Source organism: Equus przewalskii, chromosome 21, assembly GCF_037783145.1.
Source record: "Equus przewalskii isolate Varuska chromosome 21, EquPr2, whole genome shotgun sequence".
Taxonomy (NCBI): domain Eukaryota; kingdom Metazoa; phylum Chordata; class Mammalia; order Perissodactyla; family Equidae; genus Equus; species Equus przewalskii.
In genome coordinates this window covers 27,995,713-28,017,972 of record NC_091851.1, presented here as the reverse complement: position 1 = coordinate 28,017,972, position 22,260 = coordinate 27,995,713, and the positions used below count along the sequence as shown (strand labels likewise).

Sequence of the window (22,260 nt, the reverse complement as noted above, 5' to 3'; positions counted from 1 at the left end):
AGAAATTTCTCTTTTCGAATTGAAACCTTTCATGTTCAGATTCTGCCCCAGAGCTGATCTTTTTTTAAAAAGGTCTGAGTAAAATCTCTTTAGTTGCTTTTGAGTCAGCAGAGTACAAGAAAAACTCCTCCAGCAACTTAAAAAAAGGGCCTGACTTTTGCTCAGCAATAACTTAAAAATCAGTTTTAAACTTAGCAAAAGTCACGCTTCAAACATGACCTGAGGAATACTCAGTGGGTTTGAAAAAGTTTTTTTCCCTAGACTTCCAAAAGATTGAAGGAACACTGTGAAGTCAGCCTAAACTTCTAACCTATCTTTTGACTAGGTTGGTACCACCATGGTTCTTGGCAACCCTGATCTTTACCCAAGAGCTTATATTGGTTACAGCAGATGTTGCTTCAACATAGCATCCGACAGTCTAGGAAGATAGCACCCAAACCTCTCTGGATAACAGTGAGGACCCTAAGATATTAAATATTTCAGTTTACGAAGTATTTTCGTGTCCATTATTTCATTAAGCCTTAAAAAAAATCTGATAATGTAGGCAGGGAAATTAGCAACCCTAATTTCAAAAATGAGGAAATTGAAGCACAGATGTTAAATGTCCTCAGGGTGATGACTGCTAAGATGTTCTGCACCTAACTCAATGGCCTCTTCACCATGCTACCTGCTAGTGAGGGTAGAAAAAATGGTCAGAGGTAGGCTCAAAGAGACAGTCTTGAACCTCTCTCTGAAATAGGAAAAAAATTCAGCCTTATCTTGGACACAGGAAGGGAAGAAATTATTCTCAGTTAAAAAGGGAGCTTTGGTCCTTAATTTTACTCATCTAGAACTACCTACTTATGATTGGTGTGATAAAATACACAGGCTTTCTGCACTCAGGCAGCCTGGGTTCAAATCCCAGCTCTGCTTGTTATTAGTGGTGTGATTTTGGGCAAGTCACATAATGTATCTAAGCTTCCATCTCCTTATCTGTAAGTGTGAATAATACCTACAAAAAAATAAATCACACAGTATTTTAAGAATACATGCAACAATGAAAGGAATCTGCTGTATTACCCAATCTATAGCAGTCATTAAATAAATGGTAGTTCTTACTACTGTTTAAAATCTTACGGTTCGGCACGCTAGACAATATGAAATATCTATCTAATCTCATTTACATGATCGTTCCCGTGTTCCACAGCCCATCTAGGACAGACTCTACTGTTTCCTTATCATCATCTTCATTTTCATCACCACTGCCTGGGAAGACCTCATTTAATCTTCCTCTCATTGACTCTTCAAGATGGGTATTAAGGTCTCCATTTTAAAGGATTTGGAAAATGAGGCTTAGAGTGGCACACATCTCAAAAGTAGTGAAAGCAGCTTCAAATCCAGATGTCTGAATCCAAAGCCTATGCTCTTCATCACTTTGCTAGGCTGTGCAACCCCCAACCCAAATCCCACTTATGATTTACTTTCATTGGGTCCAAAAATCCCCCTGAAGTGCTAGTTGATGCCACTCTAAGGTGTTACTACTCCTAGAGGAATGAATTTGGAGATGAGAGGCAGAGCAACCAGAAAAACCTTTGCGATCCAAAGCAAAGCTGGAGAAGGCATTTTAGGGCAGGAACACCCAGCTCAGCAGCCCTCAGATGGCACGCATCAGGTTAAGAGCCTTCCATCCCCGCCGGTCCTGGTCCTAGCCTTATAGTCTAACAGGCACCCACCTTCTCACTGTCATTTTCTGTGAATTTATTCAGAAGCCGGGTTCGCTGCTGCCCTCTCAGGTTCCGCAGGAGGGAAGCCAGGATCGAACAGACATGCTCTGGGTTGGGAAGGAGAAAAGAGAACACGCTGTGATCAGAGCAGTAATTATTACCTCTCTTCAAGCCTGGTCTGCTTCTACCGAAGGAGGAATAAGTAAGCCTTCCCTGACAGCTGCTATTGATTAATAAGACAAGAACCTAAACTATGTCATGGAAAACTGAATTGATCTTCACATACTACACAAGAAACATATTCAAAAGAGATGGTATCCTCAAGGATGACTTGAGTAAGTGAATCAAAACTAAGTTAGAATTTCTATTCTGCCTGGAATTAATTGATTCTTATTGCCCATGACACAACCTTAAACACATCCTCCATTTACAGAAATAATCTGTGAACAGAAGATGAATATCGGCCATGAGATGAACATATAAGGAACAAATAAGACATGTTCTATCATATTCTCAAACGACCTTATAACTTCCCAAGTAAAAATCCCAGAATTAAATAAGAAATATGATAGGGTCCCAGTGCTATCACTTACATTCTGGTGCAGCTAAAACCCCTACTTCAAGTTTAAAGGCAGCTAGACAGTAAGTACTTCAAAATGATACAATGCTTTTTGAGCTCACATAACCCACAGGCTTCTGTTATGAGATACTATTTTTCTACCTTGGGAAGAAGAGGGTAATTGAAGGGTATATTAATAGGCTTTAGCTGTAAAGAGATTCTTTTCTTTAAAAAGAATTTTTTTAAATCAAGAATGATGACCTTGGAAAGGAGGTGGCAGAAGTCTACTCATGGAGAAATGGCAAAGTAAAGTTTACTTTGAAATAAAATGCCCACAGTGTGGACAATAAATATTCTATTTGAAAATTGAGTGAAGAGCCAGAGATACCCTGAGCTTTCAAAAAGTCACTTGACTATCAATTAAAGCCACAAGTAAGCATTCTTACTGTAGCCCAGATATAATTTTGTATTTGTTTTTTCCTCACTTATATCAGAAGCATTCCCTACCTCTTCATTTCCCCAATATCTAATGCTGGAGTTACTCAGTCCTTAGACTTCTCTTTTCTGGCTACATTCACTTCCCTGGGGATCTCATCTAGTGCCATGACTTTAAAAACCACTTACAAGCTGATGGCTCTGAAACTCGTGTCTACAGTGTCGGTCCTGTTCTCTGAAAGGAGACTCATGCATTTACCTCTCAACCTACTCTTTCCACTTGGTTGTCTATCAGGTTCTTTAAACTGGACAAATCCAAAACCAGGCTTCTGAGCTTCCTCCTCAAACCTGTTCCCCATAGTCTTTTCTACCTAGTTAAGGGCAACCAGGTTCTCCAGTTTCTCATGCCCAAAACAGTGGAGATATCCTTGATTCTCTTTTTTCTCACATGTCCCACAGAAAAGTTTGCCAGCTTTACCTTCAAATTATATCCAGAATCCCATCTGTTCTTACTACTGCCCCTGCTGCCACTACTCTGGTCCACACCACCATCATCTCTTGCTTGGAATATTCAACAGTCTACTTTTGGGTCTCTTGGCTTTCATGCTTGCCCACTTTGGCCTAATCTCCACAGAGCAGCCAGAATGATCTTTAGGTTAAAATCTAAAGTCAGATCCCATCAGCCCTCTTTTTAAAACCTTCCAATCACTCCCCAGCTCACTCAGACTAAACGCTGTTCCTAATGTCAGGCATGCTTCTGTCCTGGGGCCTCTGCGCTCGCTGTTTCCTCTGCCTGAAATGCTCCTCATCAGGTTACCTGCAAGGATTAATCTTCAAATCTAGTTTTACTCAACTGTCGTCTTCTCATCAATGCTTTCCCTTGACCATCCTATTTAAAAACGCAATGTTCAGACACTGCCTATTCCCGTCTTATCTGCTTTATTTTTCTCTTCAGCACACATTACCTTCTAAAACACTGTATATAATTTACTTATTTTGTTCAGTTTCCTTTCAATTAGAACAGAAGCTCCTTGAAGGTAAGGACTTTAGTCTCCTTTGTTCACTGGTATATCCTCAGTCCCAAAACAATGCCGGGCACATAGCAGGTGTTTTAAAATACCTGCTGAATGAATGGGAAGAAAGCAGGCTCTCAATACAAGTTTGCAGTGGTGGTGGGGGGGGAACAGGACAAACAAACCACTCCTGAATTCTGGCTATCTTTCAAATAGGTTTTTTTTTAAATCCTTCTGTGTAAGTACCTATCCCAAGTTCAGAGTAATACCGCCTTTGCCTTGCTAACATGCTCTCAAACTGTCAGTTACAAGATGGTCCTTAAAGATTTTTTGCATCTGGGAGTAAGTGGATGGCTTTTTCCTAGGGAGCCCTCAGTTTCAATAAAATATTCCTAATCAGTAGATTCAGTTTTTTAAGTATAAACTTTTTCCCAAAATATACTGTGGACAGGAATATTATATACCTTCTCAAGACCCCAGGTTCATCCCAATAGCCTTTCAACTTTTGTGTAAGGCTGGGATTGAGGTAGTGTAATTTTTACCTTGAAAAAAAGGAAGGGAGTAGGGAACAGGGAGTAGGGTAGGGGTGAGGACAGAAAGTGGAGAGTGGACAGACCAGGCCCTGTCTTCACAGGAATGCAAAAAACATCATGAACCCAAAGTAAGGACAGTAAACCAAGAAAGCTCAGCTCAGAGCGAGAAAGTAGCATAAGAAGGGATGTCTTTGGAGGTACATGCCAGGGGAAGTCCTCTGACCTCCTTGTATATCAAGGAGAGAAGATTAGAGGAAGGATGAGTGGGGAACACAATCAGTTATGCAATCTTGGGCCAACCAAGGTGGATACGGCTCTGATCTCTTCAGCTGGTGAACAGATGTGGAAGAGGCCAAAATAAATGTAGCGAATTCTAACAAGCTCAGTCTGAAACTTTGAAATTACTTAGCATGACAACTGGTAAAAACTTCCATGTATATATGGACTACCTGACAACCATAGAGGAAGGAAAAAAAATCAGCTAGAGAGTTCTCATAGATTATCTGCGCCAAGTCTCTCGTATAGAAGGAAAAATCAAGGCCCAGGGAGAAGTGACTTGTCCACACAGCTAATTGGTGGAAGACAGAAAACTCAAACTTCAGATTACTCACTTACTCAGTCATTCAATGATCTCTGCACCTGGCAAGTGCTTGGTGCTCAGGGCCCCCAAACAAACACCACAGTATCCTTAACCTTAAGGAGCTCTATTTAGTGGGGAAAACAAAACACTGATTAAAGAGCGGTGTGACAAGTTCCACCACTGAGGTAGACATAGGGGACCTAGGGAGCACAGGGGAGGGATATCTGACCTAGAAGGATTCCCACTGGAGGTGACAGACAACTGAAAATCTTTAAAAAAACCATAAAAAACAGCCATGGCCGATGACTAGGTAAAAACTGGATTCCAGACAGAGGGAACAATATATGCAAAGGTCAGTCTGGATGGACTGTTCCATACTCCTGGGGGAGGGGAGGCCAGTCAGGTAGGCAGAGGCTGGATCATGAAGAAAAGTGACAAGGATCCACCAATGAATTTTAAGCTGGGGAGAGAGAAGATTAAATCTGAGTTTAGACCAATCCTTGGCAGCTACATTCCTTTTAGAGATCAAAATGAAGAAGATCTTTCTCTTTCCTGATGAAATTTTTGTGCTTCTTATCACCATTCTCTCTTTGCCTTGGCTATTAGGAAGCTCAAAGATGAGTTTACGTTCAACCACAGGAAGTAGTTTCTTTTATTGTTTTACTATTGATTGCTTTCATCCTCCACCAATGGATTTTAAAATAAAAGCAATGGATGTACATGGTAAAAATCAAACTATACCAAAAGGTATAAAACAAACTCTACAAATATTTGTTGAACACCTACTAATATTTTTATTTTCCCATACTCCTCTCAACACTCTATTCCTCTCTCCCAAGGAAAAAAATCCTACAAAGTATCTTGTGTACATTTTCATAGGAGAAATATTATACCTTTCCATATCAGCACACACTTCGTTTTTTTAAAATAGCTATCTAGAATTCCACTGAACTTACTTATTATAATTTAACTAGTGCCCCGATCATGGGTATTTTAAGAGGTTTCCAGTTTTTGATAGTTTGTTTTGTTTTTGCTATTAGAAACAATGCTACAATAATAATAAATGTATATACATTATATATGATTATGTGTATACACACATATATAAACATATATACAACATACAGACACATATACTGAGAGTGGAAGTATATAATTATACACAAAATAAAAGAGTATATTTTCCCATATCTTCACTCAGATTGGATATTATCCAATTTAGAAATTATGACAATCTGATAGGTGGAATCTTCTTTTGATTAGCATGTTTTGGTCTTGTTATAAATAAGGTTAAGTACCTTTTCTGATGTTTACTGACCATCTGTCTTGCTTTTTGTGTGAACTGCCTGGCCTTATCCTTTGCCAATTTTGATTTCTATGAGCTCTTTGTAAATTAAGAATATTACCCTTCTGTCATATATGTTGCAAATATTTCCCCCAGTCTGACATTTGTCCTTTGACAAATTCTTATTCAAAGCTAAGATTTAGTATCACCATATTGTTTTGCTGTAAGCTGGTTCAAATTCCTACTTGAAAGTAAGTAGGGCACAATGATAACTGTCATTTTTATGGTGTACCTATGACAGCAGGCTTATTTGAGTCTGTACACACTTTTCTCAATGAGTCCTCACTACCAAGTTAGGAGAAAGGTACTATTCTCATGTCTCTTTTATAAACGCAGAATCCAAGGCTCGGGGAAGTGAATTACCTCACAGAAGGTCACATCTTTGAGTAAGTGGTGGGAGCTTAGATTTGAACCTAAGTTGACTTCAAACTATAAGTTTTTCTTACTATGGTACAGGCTTCCCACATATAAAACATAATCATTAAAGCTTTTAAAGAGGAAATATAAGAGAGACCAGAAACTAAACCACGCAAAGCCTGAATATGTGCTTCATGTGGGGCTCACTGTCTCCAAAAGATAGACACTAGGGAAATGTGGATTTAAAACAAATTCAACAGTTTTAATGAGAGGAAAACGAAGCAAAAGGCCATATGGAGTAAGACATGAATAACAACCCCTCTTCTCTCTTCTACTGAATTACTCTTTCCAGAAGCAATTTCTACCAGAGTCCAAATAAGGAAGAGACTCTGGGTTTTAGGCAGTTCCACAAATACTGAACCAGAACTTCTCAATAATCTTCCCTTTTAATCTTGCTGATTAAGATGGATGAAAAAGAGTTGCAAACAAATGTTCTTTATATATCTCAACAAGACGGGGGGTGGGAAGGGGTGCTAGAGGCAGAGAGAGGGTATTAGGAGTTGTAATTTTCAAAGAGGAAAATGTAATATACAGAAGAATCATCTCTTTTGGTACTAGATCATACTAGCATGCATTTCCACAGCTCACGCCAGCCCAGAGTAGGAGATACCTTGATCAAGTGCAGTGGTACCTAAGAACAAATGACTTCTACCTATTTGTTTGGGATTTTAAGTAAAGGACAGGTTGTCAATTTCGGCAGCCCTGAAGCTGCCTATGTTCCCTCCATCTCCCTCTCTGGGTGTTGTGGCTGGTCATAGGTCACTGGTGCCTGCCAGACAGGAAAACGCTTCAGCCACACAAGTTTTACACGCACACAGAGTTTCATTAGCTACTAATAAATGCAGCTTCCCTAGGAACAGATTTCAGCCCAAGGTGGAGTCAATTTTTCACACACCAAGGAGAAGGGGAGAGCTGCTGGCACAGAGAGCAGGGGAGATAACAGGTTTATCTGCCGGCCAACACTGCTCAGCTGCTCTGTCATTTCGACAGGATAAAACGGAGGTGAAGGATGGCCATGGAGCTGTCCACACAGACGGGGTGGATGTGGCGCCTCCCACTGCAGAGAACAACCTCTACGGCAGGGCCCAGGACGAGTACAACAAACATGCACACACACACTTTAAAGGAATCCACGAGGTTCTAGATGGGGGAAGGCCAAGCAAATCTACATTTTCAAGTCTCTAGGCAGGGAGGTAGGGGTCTTGGTGAAGTGTCAGGGAGCCAGTATTGAAATTGTGCCAGCACAAGTCCCTGGTGCCCTGCTCAACAGCCAGACAACGGGCTGCCTCGGACAGTAATTACTGAGACTTCCTAGAGGGGAGGTTCTGGCCCACTCTCCCCTGGCTCAAATCTCTTCAGGGCCTCTTGAGGGCGATTAGCAATGGGCTAGACCTCTGGGTATATGCAAGGGGGGCTAACAGGTCGATTCTCCAGGGTCCGTCAGAGTTCTGTAATTTTCAGAGCTGGAAGGAGAATTAGAAATCTTTGGTTCAACTCCCCAGGGGTGCCCTGATAAGGGGTGTGATTTGTTTCAGGTCAAAAGTACCTTTGTGGGCAACTGGAATCTAGATCTGTAATTTATCTTTTTTTTTTTTTGAATCACAACAGACACTTGAGAATCTGATGAACCCTTATGCATGCTATTCCTTCCAAAATAGTACACAAATGTAACATTTTCGTGGAGTTTCAGAGTGTTCCCACTTCTTAGGGACGGTTCCTTGGTTAAGAACACATGATCTGGTGTACCCAGATCAGAGGTCTTTCCAGAACGGTACAACCAGACTGTCAGTCACTGCAATCAGTCTCTTACGGTTTGTGCCATTTCTGTAAAGAATGGACTAGCATTTCCCATCCTCAGTCTTAAAAAAAGTATGGTCCAGATTCCAATAGGTTAACATCACCTCTCTCTGTGAGGAGAGCTTTTTATGCACAGATGGGCCTGTTGACAACTGGGTCTACCAGTGTTCCATTGCTGAGAAAGACACACAGGTGCACTGAGAGGATGAACTCCCGGGACACGCTCCAGAGGCACCAAGTGAATTAATCTTAAGAGGGGCCTTAGGATCAGACAGAGTTGGATTCAAATCTTGCCTCTGGCAGTCAACAACCGATTAAACTACACCATAGCATACTGTTTGATCTCTGAGTCTCATTTTTCTTATTTGTAAAATGGGGCTGTCCCTTCCATCTATTAAATCCATTGTATCAAATGAGATATGTGCACAGTAGGCACTCAATAGACATTAGTTTGAGTCCTGCTGCACTGACAAAAACATCACAAGAGATTCTCTCACTTATGCACCTGTCATAGATCACCATCTAACTCTTTCCATATTGCATCCTGATCACATGCCCGCCACTGAACACGTTTCAGTCTGCTTGGGTCATCCTAACTAGACCCTGCTGAGAAAAAGAGGGGCTTAGATTACTTGACTTTCTCAGCTGGTAGGGCTATTTTCTATAACTCAAGATTTGTTCTAACCCTAAAATGGAACAAGGCCAATTTTACTCAGACTGTTTAATCCTACAATAAATTAAGCTAAATTGCTTATGTGTGTCTGCCTATAAAACCAAATAATACAAGATTCTGGGAGACCTGCAGACAGCCCTGAAGTGGGTAGGGGCTATTTACTAGCAAGCTGAAGTACATAGCATATCTAAGCAGAGATGGTCCTATCTGTTAATAAAAATAAATATACTTGGCCATGGTAATTATTTGCCTTTTGATTTTGCTGCAAGAACAGAAAACACAACACCTGATCTGTAGAGGAACTGAAAAACACCTTCTTCGTGAGTTTGATAACCACAGGACAATTATAGGGCACAAAGTGGTACATACACCAACCATTCCTTTACTCAAACTTATGAGTACCTACTATGTGCCAGGCAAGGTGCCAAGTACTGGGACTGTAGAGATGAAAGAAGATAGTCCACTCTAGAGAAGCTCATCATCTTAGGAGCAAGGCTAGAAAGTAAACAGATACAATAGAGCACACAATTAACTGGCACACATGGCAGATGCACAGCACGTGAGCAAAAGGCCCCTAATTCAGCTGGGGATGAGGTAGGAAAGAGGAGAGAATGGGTAGGGGTGCTTATATGGACTGGAAGTTGAAAGTCAGAATTGAGATAAAAGGAAAACATTTTTCTCAGAGACTTCCGGGAGGGATGCAGAACTGTGTGTGTTATACTGGCAAGTGAGTAGCTGTGAGCTCAGAGCCTCAAGTCTTCTCTGGTAAAGTTGGTAGACGGACAGAGGGCAGGATTTTGGGTTCTATGGCCACATTTAATTCTTGAAGCACAGACCTGAACCATATTCTTGAAGTCAGGGATAAATGGAATATTATTTCTACTAACAAGTCACCCATGGTGCGGAGTGGGATGGGAGGTGGGAAACAGAGGGAAGGTGACAAGGTGCACAGTCACAATCCCTAAATGTCACATCCTCACCCTTCTGTGCCAAGAGAAATGCCTCTAGATTTCAGAGGTGTCCTGCTTGCATCTCTGTTGAAGTTTTGGTACCAGGAGGCAGGGGAAGATTACATTTATCAGAAGGAAAGAAGAGGCACTGGCAAGCTGAGCTGAGCCAGGAGAAGGCCTCTAGGGATCTTTGGCAATGGAACTGACACTGATTCATTCATTTATTCATAAAATAGAATCCTAGAAATTTCTAAAATACAGTGTTTGGGGACAGAGACAATTAGACACTGATCCTGCCCTCCAGGGGCTTGAGGTCTATTATGTCTAAAATCACGTGACAGAAAGTGATAGTGAATGGGAAAGGGGCAGAAACTACTGATGGAGCAAATACTCTTCCAGTCAGGGGATGTGGGAAGATTAGTAAGCAAGATGGTGCTTGAGCTGGGCCTTGAAGAAAAGAAGAAGGCAAGAGAAGGGCCTTGGAGCAAGAAGGGGCAATGGGAACAAGGATATTCCAAGCAGATGGACAAGCATGAAGCGAAGGAATTAAGTTGGAATGCACAGGGTATAGACAAAGAACTGGGAAGAGATTGGTGTGGTGGGAGGGAAGGGAGGATGAAAGGTAATGATGGTGGAAAGGTCGGGAAGGGGTGCAGATCATAGAGAAATATAAATGCTGGACTATGGAAAGTGGACCCTAAGCAATATCCTGATGGCATGGCATTTAAATATAGTCATGTGCCACATAATGACGTTTCAGTCAAGGACAGACCGCATACATGACAGTGGTCCCCTAAGATTAGTACCATATAGCTTAGGTTTGTAGTAGGCTATACCATCTAGATTTGTATAAATACACTCTATTGTGTTCATACAATGATGAAATCACCTAACGATGCATTTCTCAGACCATATCCCCGTCGCTAAGTGACACTTGACGGTGCTAGCCCAGCCTGGTTGGTTGGGGAATGAATTCAGGGCCACTCTGCCCACTTAGCTTCAGAGCCTGCACCTGCCGTACAGCAGCCCAATGGTTAAGAAAGATATGGGTCAGCCAGAGTTCTATTCCTAGGATGGAAATAGTCCCTGTACTTCAACCATCAGGCCCATGTCTTGGCAAGATCTTGCAGGGCCACGTTAAAATTCAGGGCCATGCTGTAGAGCGCCTTTGTTTCCATGGAACATCTAAGGCCATTAAGCTCTTTTGTTTTAAGGAAATCTTACAGCGGTGTTCTTCTCTCATTTCTAAAATTAAAACCATCTCCGTTTTATTGCTGAACCTTGCTGCCCACCTCCCCCACCCCGAGATTCCCCAGATCGACAGACATCCTGCTTTCTGGTAAGACTCTAGATGCAAACAGGATGCTTAAAATACCCTAATTACATCGATCTTGACTTCAGCAGTGGTGTGCTGGAATACAGATTAATCTGTTCCATGCCTGGCACTGGCAGCTGAAGTAGCAGGAGGCCCTGTCAAATCAAGCCATAACACTACACTCCTCTGCTTTTATTATGATTTTTTCCCTTTTTACACTTCATTATAATGGACATCTGCCTAGCAGGAGATGTGGTAACCCACAAGTCACACGCATGTGCTCAGCTGCTCCAGTTGAACATTGATGTGAGTCAACTCAAACACTCCTCTCAAGACAGACGGGTATGTGTGAGCATCTATATACACACACAAAATACATATTCCTATTCCTCACAAGCATTTACTGAATCCTGAATGTGTGGCAGGTACTGGGTTAGTGACTGGTGACTTAAAGAGGCAAGACTTATTGTAAACCTACTATGTGCCTATGTGTGCTTTACATATATTCATTTAATTCTCAGGACAATCCTTTGAACATGTCACTATTCTATTTTACAGATAAGAAACTGAAGACTCAGCCAGGAAAAGAAATTTGCCTCCCAGGGTTTCATGACTAGGAAGTGACCTAGTTAGTTCCACTATAATAAAACGACTATTTTGCTCAGAGTTAAAAAATACCCAATAAGCATATGAAAAAAAGCATTCACTCTTACTAGCACTGCAAATAAAATCATGAGACAGTTTCATTTGTCAAAGTTTTCAAACTACTTGCCGCCTGGACGCTATGGGGAGGTGAGCCTGCTCCTACACTGCTGGCTACACGAGTAGTGATGACACAGTCCTGAAACCACTCTGCTGTAGGAATCTCCCCAATCTCTCCTCAAAGGCAGGGCCCACATTCTATGCATCTCACACCTTCAGTGTCTAGTCTTGTGCCAGGAGTTCAACCAATACTGAATGTGACATCCTAACAAAACCCCATGGTAAAACTTAGCTGTAGGAGGTACACATGAGTAAAAAGGAACAACTGACCCTTAGAGGGTCAGGAGGCGCCCAATTCTGAAGAATAAGGAGAAATTTATCAGAGAGATAAAGGCAAACAGCATTCCAGACAAAACAAAGGGGTTTAAAGGCATGGAGACATGAAGGAGCACAACATAGGAGAGGCTACAGGCGGTGGGCAGTGGGATGGAAGAGGAAGTGGGATGGAGAAGGAAGTAAACAAGAACCATGCACACTCAAATAAAGAGTCTGGACTCTACCCTACAGGAGTGATAGAAGAGATGACAGAGAATAAGCTGCATGATCAGATTTGTGCTCCAGAAGGTCATCCTGGAAATTTACAGGAATGTACACTAGAGGAGAAGCAGGACCAGATCCAGATTATTACAGAAATATATGCAACAAACACAATATACTGCATTTGGGTATATCTCACAGTTAATTCTCCCTAAGCAAAAACTGAAATAGTTAACGATCTTTCAGAAAGAAGCCCGGTTTCCTTGCCCCCTTCTTGGGGCGGGGGGGGGGGGGGGGGGTGGTGGGGAAGGAAGTACGACATAAAGAACACCAGAAGAGAGTCAGAAAACATGAGTTTCTACTCCAAACTTTAAGAAAAATCTTTGATGTGACTGAATCCAGTCTCTTCTCCACCTATTCTCTGGGCCTCAATATCCTTGTCTACAAAAGGAGAGAAGTGGCCTGGATAATTTATAAGGTCCTTCCTCAATTCAACTACAAGATTCTAGTTATCAAAAAATGATGTGAAAAACTACCAAATGACCCAGCAATTTCACTCCTAGGTATTTACTTAAGAGATAAAGAAAACATATGACTACAAAAAGACTTGTACAAGAATGTTCACAGCAGCTCTATTCATAATGGCCAAAAACTTGAAACAGTTTGTCAACAGGAAGAATGGAAAAATACATCCACACAATGGAACACTACTCAGTAATAAAAAGGAACATACTGATGCATACAACAATATGGATGAATCTCAGAAACGGGAGGCTGAGTGAAAGCTTTACCTCAAAAGAGTAAACACTGTGTGAGTCCACTGATATGAGGTTCTAGACGGGGCTACCCTAATCCATGGTGGTAAACTCACAACAGTGGATATCCTTGTGACGCGGGAGGAGGAATCTGACTAGGAAAGGGGATGAGGGAACTTTCTGGGGTGTTGGTAACGTTCTGTACCTTGATAGAGTATGTATCTGTCCAAATTCACCAAATGGTGCACTAAAGATCTGTGCGCTTCACTCTATGCAATCTTATTTTTTTAAAAATTGAACTCTCAGGGCCAAGCTGCTAGGGTAGGGGTTAAGGTCATGCACTCCACTTTGGTGGCCCTGTGTTCATGGGTTCAGTGTAGACCTACACACTGCTCATCAAGCCATGCTGTAGCAGTGTCCCACATACAAAATAGAGGAAGCTTGGCACAGATGTTAGCTCAGGGCCAATCTTCCTCACCAAAAAACAAACAAACAAACAAAAGCCTGACAAAACTCTGCATGGAGAGAAGAGAAGCCAACTTAAGCTACCTTAGATCAAATAAAGATGTAGGAGACAAACGACTTCAAAAAAAAATGAACTCTCAGTTAATGATACTCATGCTAAAGTATTCACGGGGGGAAGTGTACTGATGTCTGTAACTTACTTCCTGCATTAAAAAATAAAACAGATGGATGACAGAGAGATGGACATATATATGACAAAGCAAATACAGTAAAATGTGAACTGCAGAATCTAGGTGGTGGGTACATGAGCATTTGCTATACAGTTCTTTCAACTTTTCTGTATGAAAATTTTCCTAAGAAAATTTTGGGAGGAAGAAGGCAAGAAAAAAAGTGAGAGATGAGAACTTGGAATACAAATGACAAGATTCTTAAAGGTTATTTTTTCAAAAAGTAGTTTTTAATACGTTGTTTGGAAATTTGAATGTGTTTTCCATTGAAATAGACCCACTGAAACCCATTTAACCTGAAAATACAGCCAAATTAATTCAGTATTCTCAATTTTCAGTAGCAATGAGATTTCACAAACATCGTCTAAGCACCTACTAGGTGCAAAGCAATATGACAGGTGTTGCTTTTGGTTGACTTATTTTCACTGCTCCCATAGGATTTCTTTCCCTCTTTTCAGGGTTCTGGCAGCACTGTGAATTTAAAAAACTATTTAAGTGCTATCTTAACTAATCTACAGCCCTGTATCTGTGGGCAAATGTGCCTTGCAGCAAGAAAGGGATATGTATGCTCAAGAAATGCTTCTTTCTGCCACACAACTATTCTCCAAGCGCTCAGATGGAAAAGAACAGAGTGATGTGGCATCTAACATTCCCTCTCAGGGGTCTGAGCTGAAAGAAAGAAGTTCTCTAAGTCGAGTGTTCATAGACCAGGGAAGGCCCATATCTCAGATCGGTTGAAGGAGAGGTTCATGAAGTCTTAAGTGCGTCCCATGTGTGCACACAACCATCTCCAGTGGAAAATGACTCTGATCTGTAGTTTTCTACGGCTCCTATAACGTACGTTGTCTGTGAAACCAACCCCATCACTCCAGGGGCAGCAGTGTGGACTGGGGACTGATGCTGGTTCTGAGGAGTAGCATGAAGAATAGGCTAGGCACCAGCGACTCTAGGAACTCTGAGAAGGCCTGGCCAAAATCTGCCCAAGAGAGATGTTCTAAACCAAGTGGCAGCATCCTGACCAGCTGAGACTGCCAGCTGCCTACCCAATTTCTCCTCTTATTTCTTACTAATAAAACCATATTTATTTAGTAATGTGCCCAATTTAAAAAAAAAAACAAAAAAACTGCAGCTTCCCTTATAGGTATGACCCATACCTAGGTATGACCACGTGACTAACTTTGGGTCAGATTTTTAAGATGAACTGGTATTTGGAACTTACAGGAGAGGACATGTCCCCTTCTGCCCTGCCCTCTCCTGTTTTTTACTTTCCTGCTGTTTGGAATATAGATTTAATAATTGGAACTCTAGTAGCATCTGAGACCATGAGGCAATCTTGAAAATAAAGGTAGGCACTTTTACAGGTGCTTGGGGCACATCAATAAGCAAACAAACATCCCTGGCCCTGTGATAAGGATGGCAGAACAGAATGACAGAAGGAACCTGGGCTCCTGATGACACTGTGAAGCTGCCGGTCCAGTCCTGCTGACCTCTGGATTTGCTTTACGTGAGAGAGAAATAAACCTCTGTGTTCTATTTTGTTTAAACCACTGTTATTTCCAGTCTCTGTTTACTAGCAATCAACTGCAACTCCTAACTGATATGCTAACCCAGTAAATTCTTTTCTGGGAACTCCAGAGAGAGATTGGTGTCCTGAGAGTTCAAGTATTTGCTCCAAGAAAGCTGAATGTACAGTGTCACTCATTTTTGGACCAGCCACACATCCCAGCGGGGAAAGTCCTAGAAATAGGAGTAGCTGCTGGTAAAAAGGCACTTTCCCTTCTTTTTTTTTTTTTTTTTTTTTTTTAAAGATTTTATTATTTCCTTTTTCTCCCCAAAGCCCCCCGGTACATAGTTGTATATTCTTCGTTGTGGGTTCTTCTAGTTGTGGCATGTGGGACGCTGCCTCAGCGTGGTCTGATGAGCAGTGCCATGTCCGCGCCCAGGATTCGAACCAACGAAACACTGGGCTGCCTGCAGCGGAGTGCGCAAACTTAACCACTCGGCCACGGGGCCAGCCCCCACTTTCCCTTCTTTTTACCTCACTGTCTCAAAGGGCTTCCTTAGAACACTTTTCCATTATATCCTGGAGGACCTGGCTGGAAGGACCGATGCAGCTTTTTTTTTATTAGCCCCCATCCTATTATAATGGCAGAAATAAATGCCTGGAGCTTCAGCACCTGTCTGACTTCTGCATTCCCACCAACGTTCACATGGGCAGCACCCACACCCAGCAGTAGTGTGAACAACTGTTATGAGACGACCCAGATGCAGGGTTTCTGACTACCAGACTGAGCTCTTGAGAGACTCCCTGTGAGGAAGGCAGCTATAGATCAGGGGTGGTTACAGTTCACTTTCCTACAGCACTTCACTTATAGGAATATTTCATCTAAGTTAATTTAAACTGACTCTGTGGCCTAGAGGCTCTTTCTCAGGGTTTGAAAAGCACATTATGTTATCTCCCTAATCACATCCAACAAAAAACATAAAAATACTTTAGATCCTAAAATGAGACAATTGCCCTGAATATTTATACTGTGACTTTATTTTTTTAAAGAGTTCTTTCCAATGGTTAGCTAACTGTATCCTCAAATAGTCCTGACAGGTGGGGAAAGCACAGCAGAACCCTGTCATAGCATGACATAGTACTATCTGGATTTGGATACACTCAAGGTTAGGCACAAATGCCAGAATTCTCCCACATTTCCCCTTCGTCAGTGATTTCGTGGCTGCTCCAGTTTCCCACTTTCCAAGCATTGGCCTGCCTTGGCGCAGCGCAGCTGATCATCACAGCTCCAAAGCAAGGGAGGTGTTTTCACGCTCCTGAGAGGCCTCCCTGGATGCCTGCTTGAGATTAGAAATTCAGCTTAGAAAAAAAGAAAAGCCTATTTCCAGGGCCTTCAGGGAACGATCTAAAGCTACCTCATCACTACTTTCATCTTATTCACCAGTCCTGCCTTTGCACTCTTCAAACAGCCCGGGTCTCCTCCTCCTATTCTTTCCACACTTAGCAGCAAAGTCCTCCTTTAAGTGTTGCGGCCTCACCAACTGGTGAGCTCCACACACTCTTCCTCCAGACTCCAGGGCTTGGCCGATTGCCACAGAAACCAGGAAAACCTGCCTGCAGACCCAAGGACGCCTGATGTTCAGTTCCTCAAAGTCTGACTTCTTCACCCTCATTCCAGCAGCCAGCAGCACGGCCAGGTGAGGGGACAGAAGGAATTTCAGGGCTGCACGAACACAGTTCTTCCACTTCTAGTCTGAGACTAACGAACTAAACCACTCCATAATCTTACACACAAAACCTACCGGAAAAACATGAAGTCATCTCTGAGAAAATGCTTCAGGATCATATTCTAGGAGGGATAAGACTCATAACAGGGAAGAGATGAAAGAACCTGGTTAATCCTAAAAAACACACTGCATTTGTGAAGAACAGCTCTACGCTCTGTTTCACTAACAGGATATAATCAACAATTGGCAAACATGTGAAGTACTTTGCCATCATCCTTTTCTCACAAGCTAAAGTTTCCATACACCAGTGCAACCGTTTCACAGTTGTACAAATAAAGAACTAAGGGCCTGAGAGATCTTCGTGTCTTTCCCAATGGGTCTTTATTAAAAGGAAAAAAACATTTATTAGCGTAATATACCAGATTACTGTGCTAGGTGCTTCACATGCTCTTTCTCACAACATTTATGACTGCCCTCGGTGAGAATTATTCTCCTCATTTTACAGATGAGATAAAATAAGGCACAGAGAGGTTGTGTGTCCTTCCCAAGTTTTCAGAGTTAGTTAAGAGCCACAGACTGATCTGACTCCTAAGGCCAGCTTTCCTTCCACTGCCCCAAATCTGCCTTCCTAGTGGTGAACTAAATTTAATAGCACCCAAAGGGTCCTTCTTAGCAAACTGAGTTGTGAGAAATAAGCAAAGAGCTCATTTTGAACAAAGCTATAAACTGAAACACCAGTGTCCCTTTGCTTTATACAAAACAGATGGTTTCCGGCAAAAACTGACTTCAAAGTAATTTCTGTGAAACAAATCCTACTTGTTTACCACTGTGGAACCCAAGATGCATTCCCGAGGAAAGAATTCCCCAGCCTGCTTCATCATAAATATTTGGTAACGGGGAATGATGAGCAGCCCTGGCCACTGCCGGGCATGGCTGCAAATCAGCAGCAGTGTGTCCTTGCTGGCTGTGGTATTCCAGAACTCTCCTCAGCCTGGCCACCATATGATCTTCCCTGCTCAGGGACACCCCCACCAGGACACAGGAACTCTTCCTGCTCCTGGGAAACCTCTGACATCCCTCTGGGAGCTCCTAGAAACAATGTGTGGTGGAGTGGGACACACACTGGCACAGGGATCAGAAAACAGAGAATTTTATTCTCCAGCATGATACTAACAAGCACAGTAATAATCAGAAAGGCACTCTGTTCTAGGACTCAGTGTCCCCAAGTGTCTACTGAACAGTCCTCTCAGCCCTAAACATCTATAAGCTTCTTCCCTTTCTCCAAGTCAGGGGTTCTCAATGGAGGGGTGGGGTGGGAGGAAGATCCCACTGCCTGAGGCATGTTGTAGTATTTTTAAGTGTGCTTGTGAGAACTGGGGATGTCACTGGCATCTAGTGGGTGGAGGTCAGGGATGCTGCTGAATACCCTCCAATGCACAGGACAGCCCCACAACAAAGAGTTATCTGGTCCAGAGTATCAACAGTGCCAAGGCTGAGAAACCCTGATCTAGACTAATTCTGAGGTCTAATAGTTTGAGGCTGAACTATCAACAGGTCCCAATGTTAACATACACATCCTAGCTGGATCCAAGGCTCTCATTCATAAGTCATTAACTTGTAAATTAAAAATTCCATACATGAGATGAAATTACATGATGTCTAGGGTTGCCTTAAAATATTCTAGGAAAAAAAAGGTAGAGGGGAATGAAACGAGATTGGCAAAATGTTAAGTACTGAAGTTGGGTGATAGGCACATAAGGGTTTGATATATAATTTTCTCTACCTTTTTATATTTTTGAAAATTTCCATAATAAAAAGTTTTTTCTTTTGATTGAGTCTACTTAAAGGGATACAAGAGATAAAAGGGATTCCTCCTCCCATCCCCCCAAAACATGAGACATGGTCCTTGCCCTGGCAGAGCTCACAGCTGAGTGGAAACAGGCCAACTAACAACTACCAAATGCAGGGATGCTACTGGGAGCATAAGGAAGGGACCAGTCTAAAAACAAAAGTGGAAAATCAGGGAAGGTTTCAAGGAAGAAGCAGGACTGGGGGAAATTCCAAAGGATAAGTAATCAGTCTCACAGAGAAAGAAGTAAAGGAGGGTCTCAGTCAAGAAAAGCATCCAGTGTCAGGACACGGAGGAACTGCCACCGTTCAGGCTGCAGACAGGGCAGGGGGTGAGCAGGGTGGAACAGCAGGAGAAGGCCAAACGGACAAGGCTTCTACGTCATGCTAAGGAGTCTAGACTTCATCCTAGACCCGTACTAAGAAGCCCCACCTAAAGGATTAGGCAGCAGAGTCACCTGATCAGATTCCTATTTTAGAGGTACCTGAGGTAGCTCATCTGCGTCCTCTAGGACTTTGGAAGAAGCAAAAATGGACTGGAGGGAGGCAAGAATTCCAACAGCGAGTCAGCTAGAGGACAAAAATGTTGCAATCATCTGAGAAAGGAACTAAAGAGAATGAAGGTTAGTAGAAACAATAGGAATTAGAAGGATATTAAATTCAAGAGGTATTTATGATTATAATTTAAGTCATCATATGAACACCAAAGTAGAGACCAAAGGAGAGGTTTACTTTAAGGAGACCAAAACTGGGATTAATAGAGAAGAATCTATAAAAGGTCTGGAAAAATAAAATGAACTTAGTACATTTACAGATGATAGCCAAGGAAGACAAGAACACGTGGCCCGTGGAGCCTTTCTTTCTCAGTTTTTGAAGGTTTTAGGCACATACAAGAGCCATGAAGTGTCTGCCGGCCGGTTTAGGAGCAGGCTGTCCTGGTCCAGGCCCTCTGCCTTCTTGGTCCCCCTTACAGCCTTGACAAATACAGTCAGTGGTCTGGCTCACTGAGCTTATTAGCCTCTACCCCTAAGACCACAACACTGGAATACCTGCCTTTTCCAGAGTCCCATCACATTCTCTGTGCCTTTGAATATGCTATTTTCCTTGCCTAAAAGCTCCTCCCTTTCTTGTCCACTTGGGACACGCCTACTCACATTCAATCTTTATAGTCTCCTCAAGGACGATTTCCAAGTACAGTCATGTCTCACTTAATGACAGGGATACATTCTGAGAAATGTGTCGTTAGTTGATTTTATCATTGTGCAAACATCAGTGTACTTACACAAACCTAGATGGTATACCACACACCCAGGCTATACGGTAGTAACCTTACGGGGCCACTGTCACATATGTGGTCCATCTTTGACCGAAATGTCATTATGTGACACGTGACCATAGACTGGAAGCCTATTTCTTCCTTCAGTGCTTCCAACTGCAACTTACACCTACCTCCTTTATAACCTTCAATGTATTGTATTGTAATCAATATCTGCTTGCTGTCTCCCCACTGAAAAGTGAGCACCTTCAGGGCATCTTCTGGCACAGAGTACCTAAAACCTTAAAATTTCTTAAGTGATGAGAGCCATAAAGGTACTTTTATTATGTTAATAAGGTAACTTTTGGAATGCACCCAAGGATGGGTGTTGGTTGCCAGGAGAACCAACGTGTGATTAGAGGGTTGGAACTTTCAGTCCCATCCCCAGACCTCCTGAGAGGAGAGGGGACGGAGGTTGAATCAAATGCCAATGGCCAATGATTTAATCAATCATGACTACGTAATGAAGCCCCCATAAAAACCCAAAAGGACGAGGCTCAGAGAGCTTCCAGATTGGTGAACATGTGGAGGTGCTGGGAGAGTGCTGCACCTGAAAAGGGCAGGGAGCTCTGTGCCCCTTCCTCAAGTCTTGCCCTATGCATCTCTTTGATATGGCTGTTTCTGAGTTACATTTACCTTTTTGTAATAAACTGGTAATCCAGTAAGTAGAATGTTTCTCTGAGTTCAGTGAGCTGCTCTAGCAAATTAACCAAACTCAAGGAGGGGGGTCTTGAGAACCTCTGATTTATAGCCAGTTGGTCCAACGCCCAGGTACCTGGGCTTGCAAGTGGTGTCTGAAGTGGGAGGTGGGGGGGCAGTCTTGTGGGACAGAGTCCTCAACCTGTGGAATCTGATGTTATCTCCAGGTAGATAGTGTCAGAATGGAACTTGTTGGTGTGCTTGTTGGTGTGGGGAAATCCCTTTGTTCCCATGTTGGAAATTTAGTTACACAACTGGTATATGCTTGACTTCGAACTCAAGTCTGCATGTTCTATAAGGCTGAGTTTTTCTCACTATACTTCTATTAATGAAACCACAGGCCCACTAGGACGGATTCGAACTGACTCCATCTTATCAACAGAGTAATTAAGAGTTGTTTTCAGGAAATGACAGTTGATCCCTTGTCCAGTTCAGGCCAGTAGAAACCACCAAACAAACCATCAACTAGGCCTGTGCAAATGCAAGATGGGTGACCCTTTTGATGTCAGGGGTCCAAAAACTGCACCCTCAGGTCATGCTAATGCCACCATTCTGTGAACACGCAGCCTACGAAGAGCCATGAAGCCTGACTGCACTTGTGCAGATCGTCAATTACCTCCCTTCTCCTTGCCTCCAGTCACCCACCTCCGTATTTCAGGTGGCCCTGCCCTTTTATCCCCTAAATTTTGCCCCAAGCCCTGGATCAGGGAGACAGATTTGAGAGCTTTTGCCTCCTGTCTCCTTGCTGGTCAACCTCGCAATAAAGCCTTTTCTTTTCTCAGAAGCTGACGCCTTAATAACTGGCTTTGTTATGTGCACCAGGCAGAGAACCCCCTTTATGCATAACACTAAGAACCACGCCAAAATTACAGCTTAGAAATACATATCTAACTCAATATAAAAAATAAAGGAAAAATTATAACAAGGTTCATTATTTCAAAAATTTAGATTGAGGTTATAAAAAAACTTCACATCCCACATTACCAAATACCAAAAACCTTGGTAACAGAGCTTTTCTGCCCTGCCTTGCCAGTTTATAAATTTCCCTATTTTATTTCTAGAAATAACTCAAGGTACTAGATGGTTGCTTTGGTGATTAAAAATCATTTAACTTTTTGGTTTTCAGACGTTTCCTTGAGAAACTGAAGCACAGGATCAAGA

At 42.4% G+C, this 22,260-nt stretch overlaps 1 protein-coding gene across 6 annotated transcripts in view; it reads right to left on the bottom strand.

The window, feature by feature from the left end:
* Positions 1-22,260, bottom strand: part of CTNNBL1 (catenin beta like 1) — a 155,847-nt gene that overhangs the window by 27,503 nt on the left and 106,084 nt on the right. For all 6 annotated transcript variants that reach the window (XM_070588367.1, XM_070588369.1, XM_070588368.1 and 3 more), the window contains exon 12: positions 1,713-1,810. In XM_070588367.1, coding sequence (XP_070444468.1) covers positions 1,713-1,810 — 98 coding nt within the window. The remainder of the gene's footprint in view (positions 1-1,712; positions 1,811-22,260) is intronic.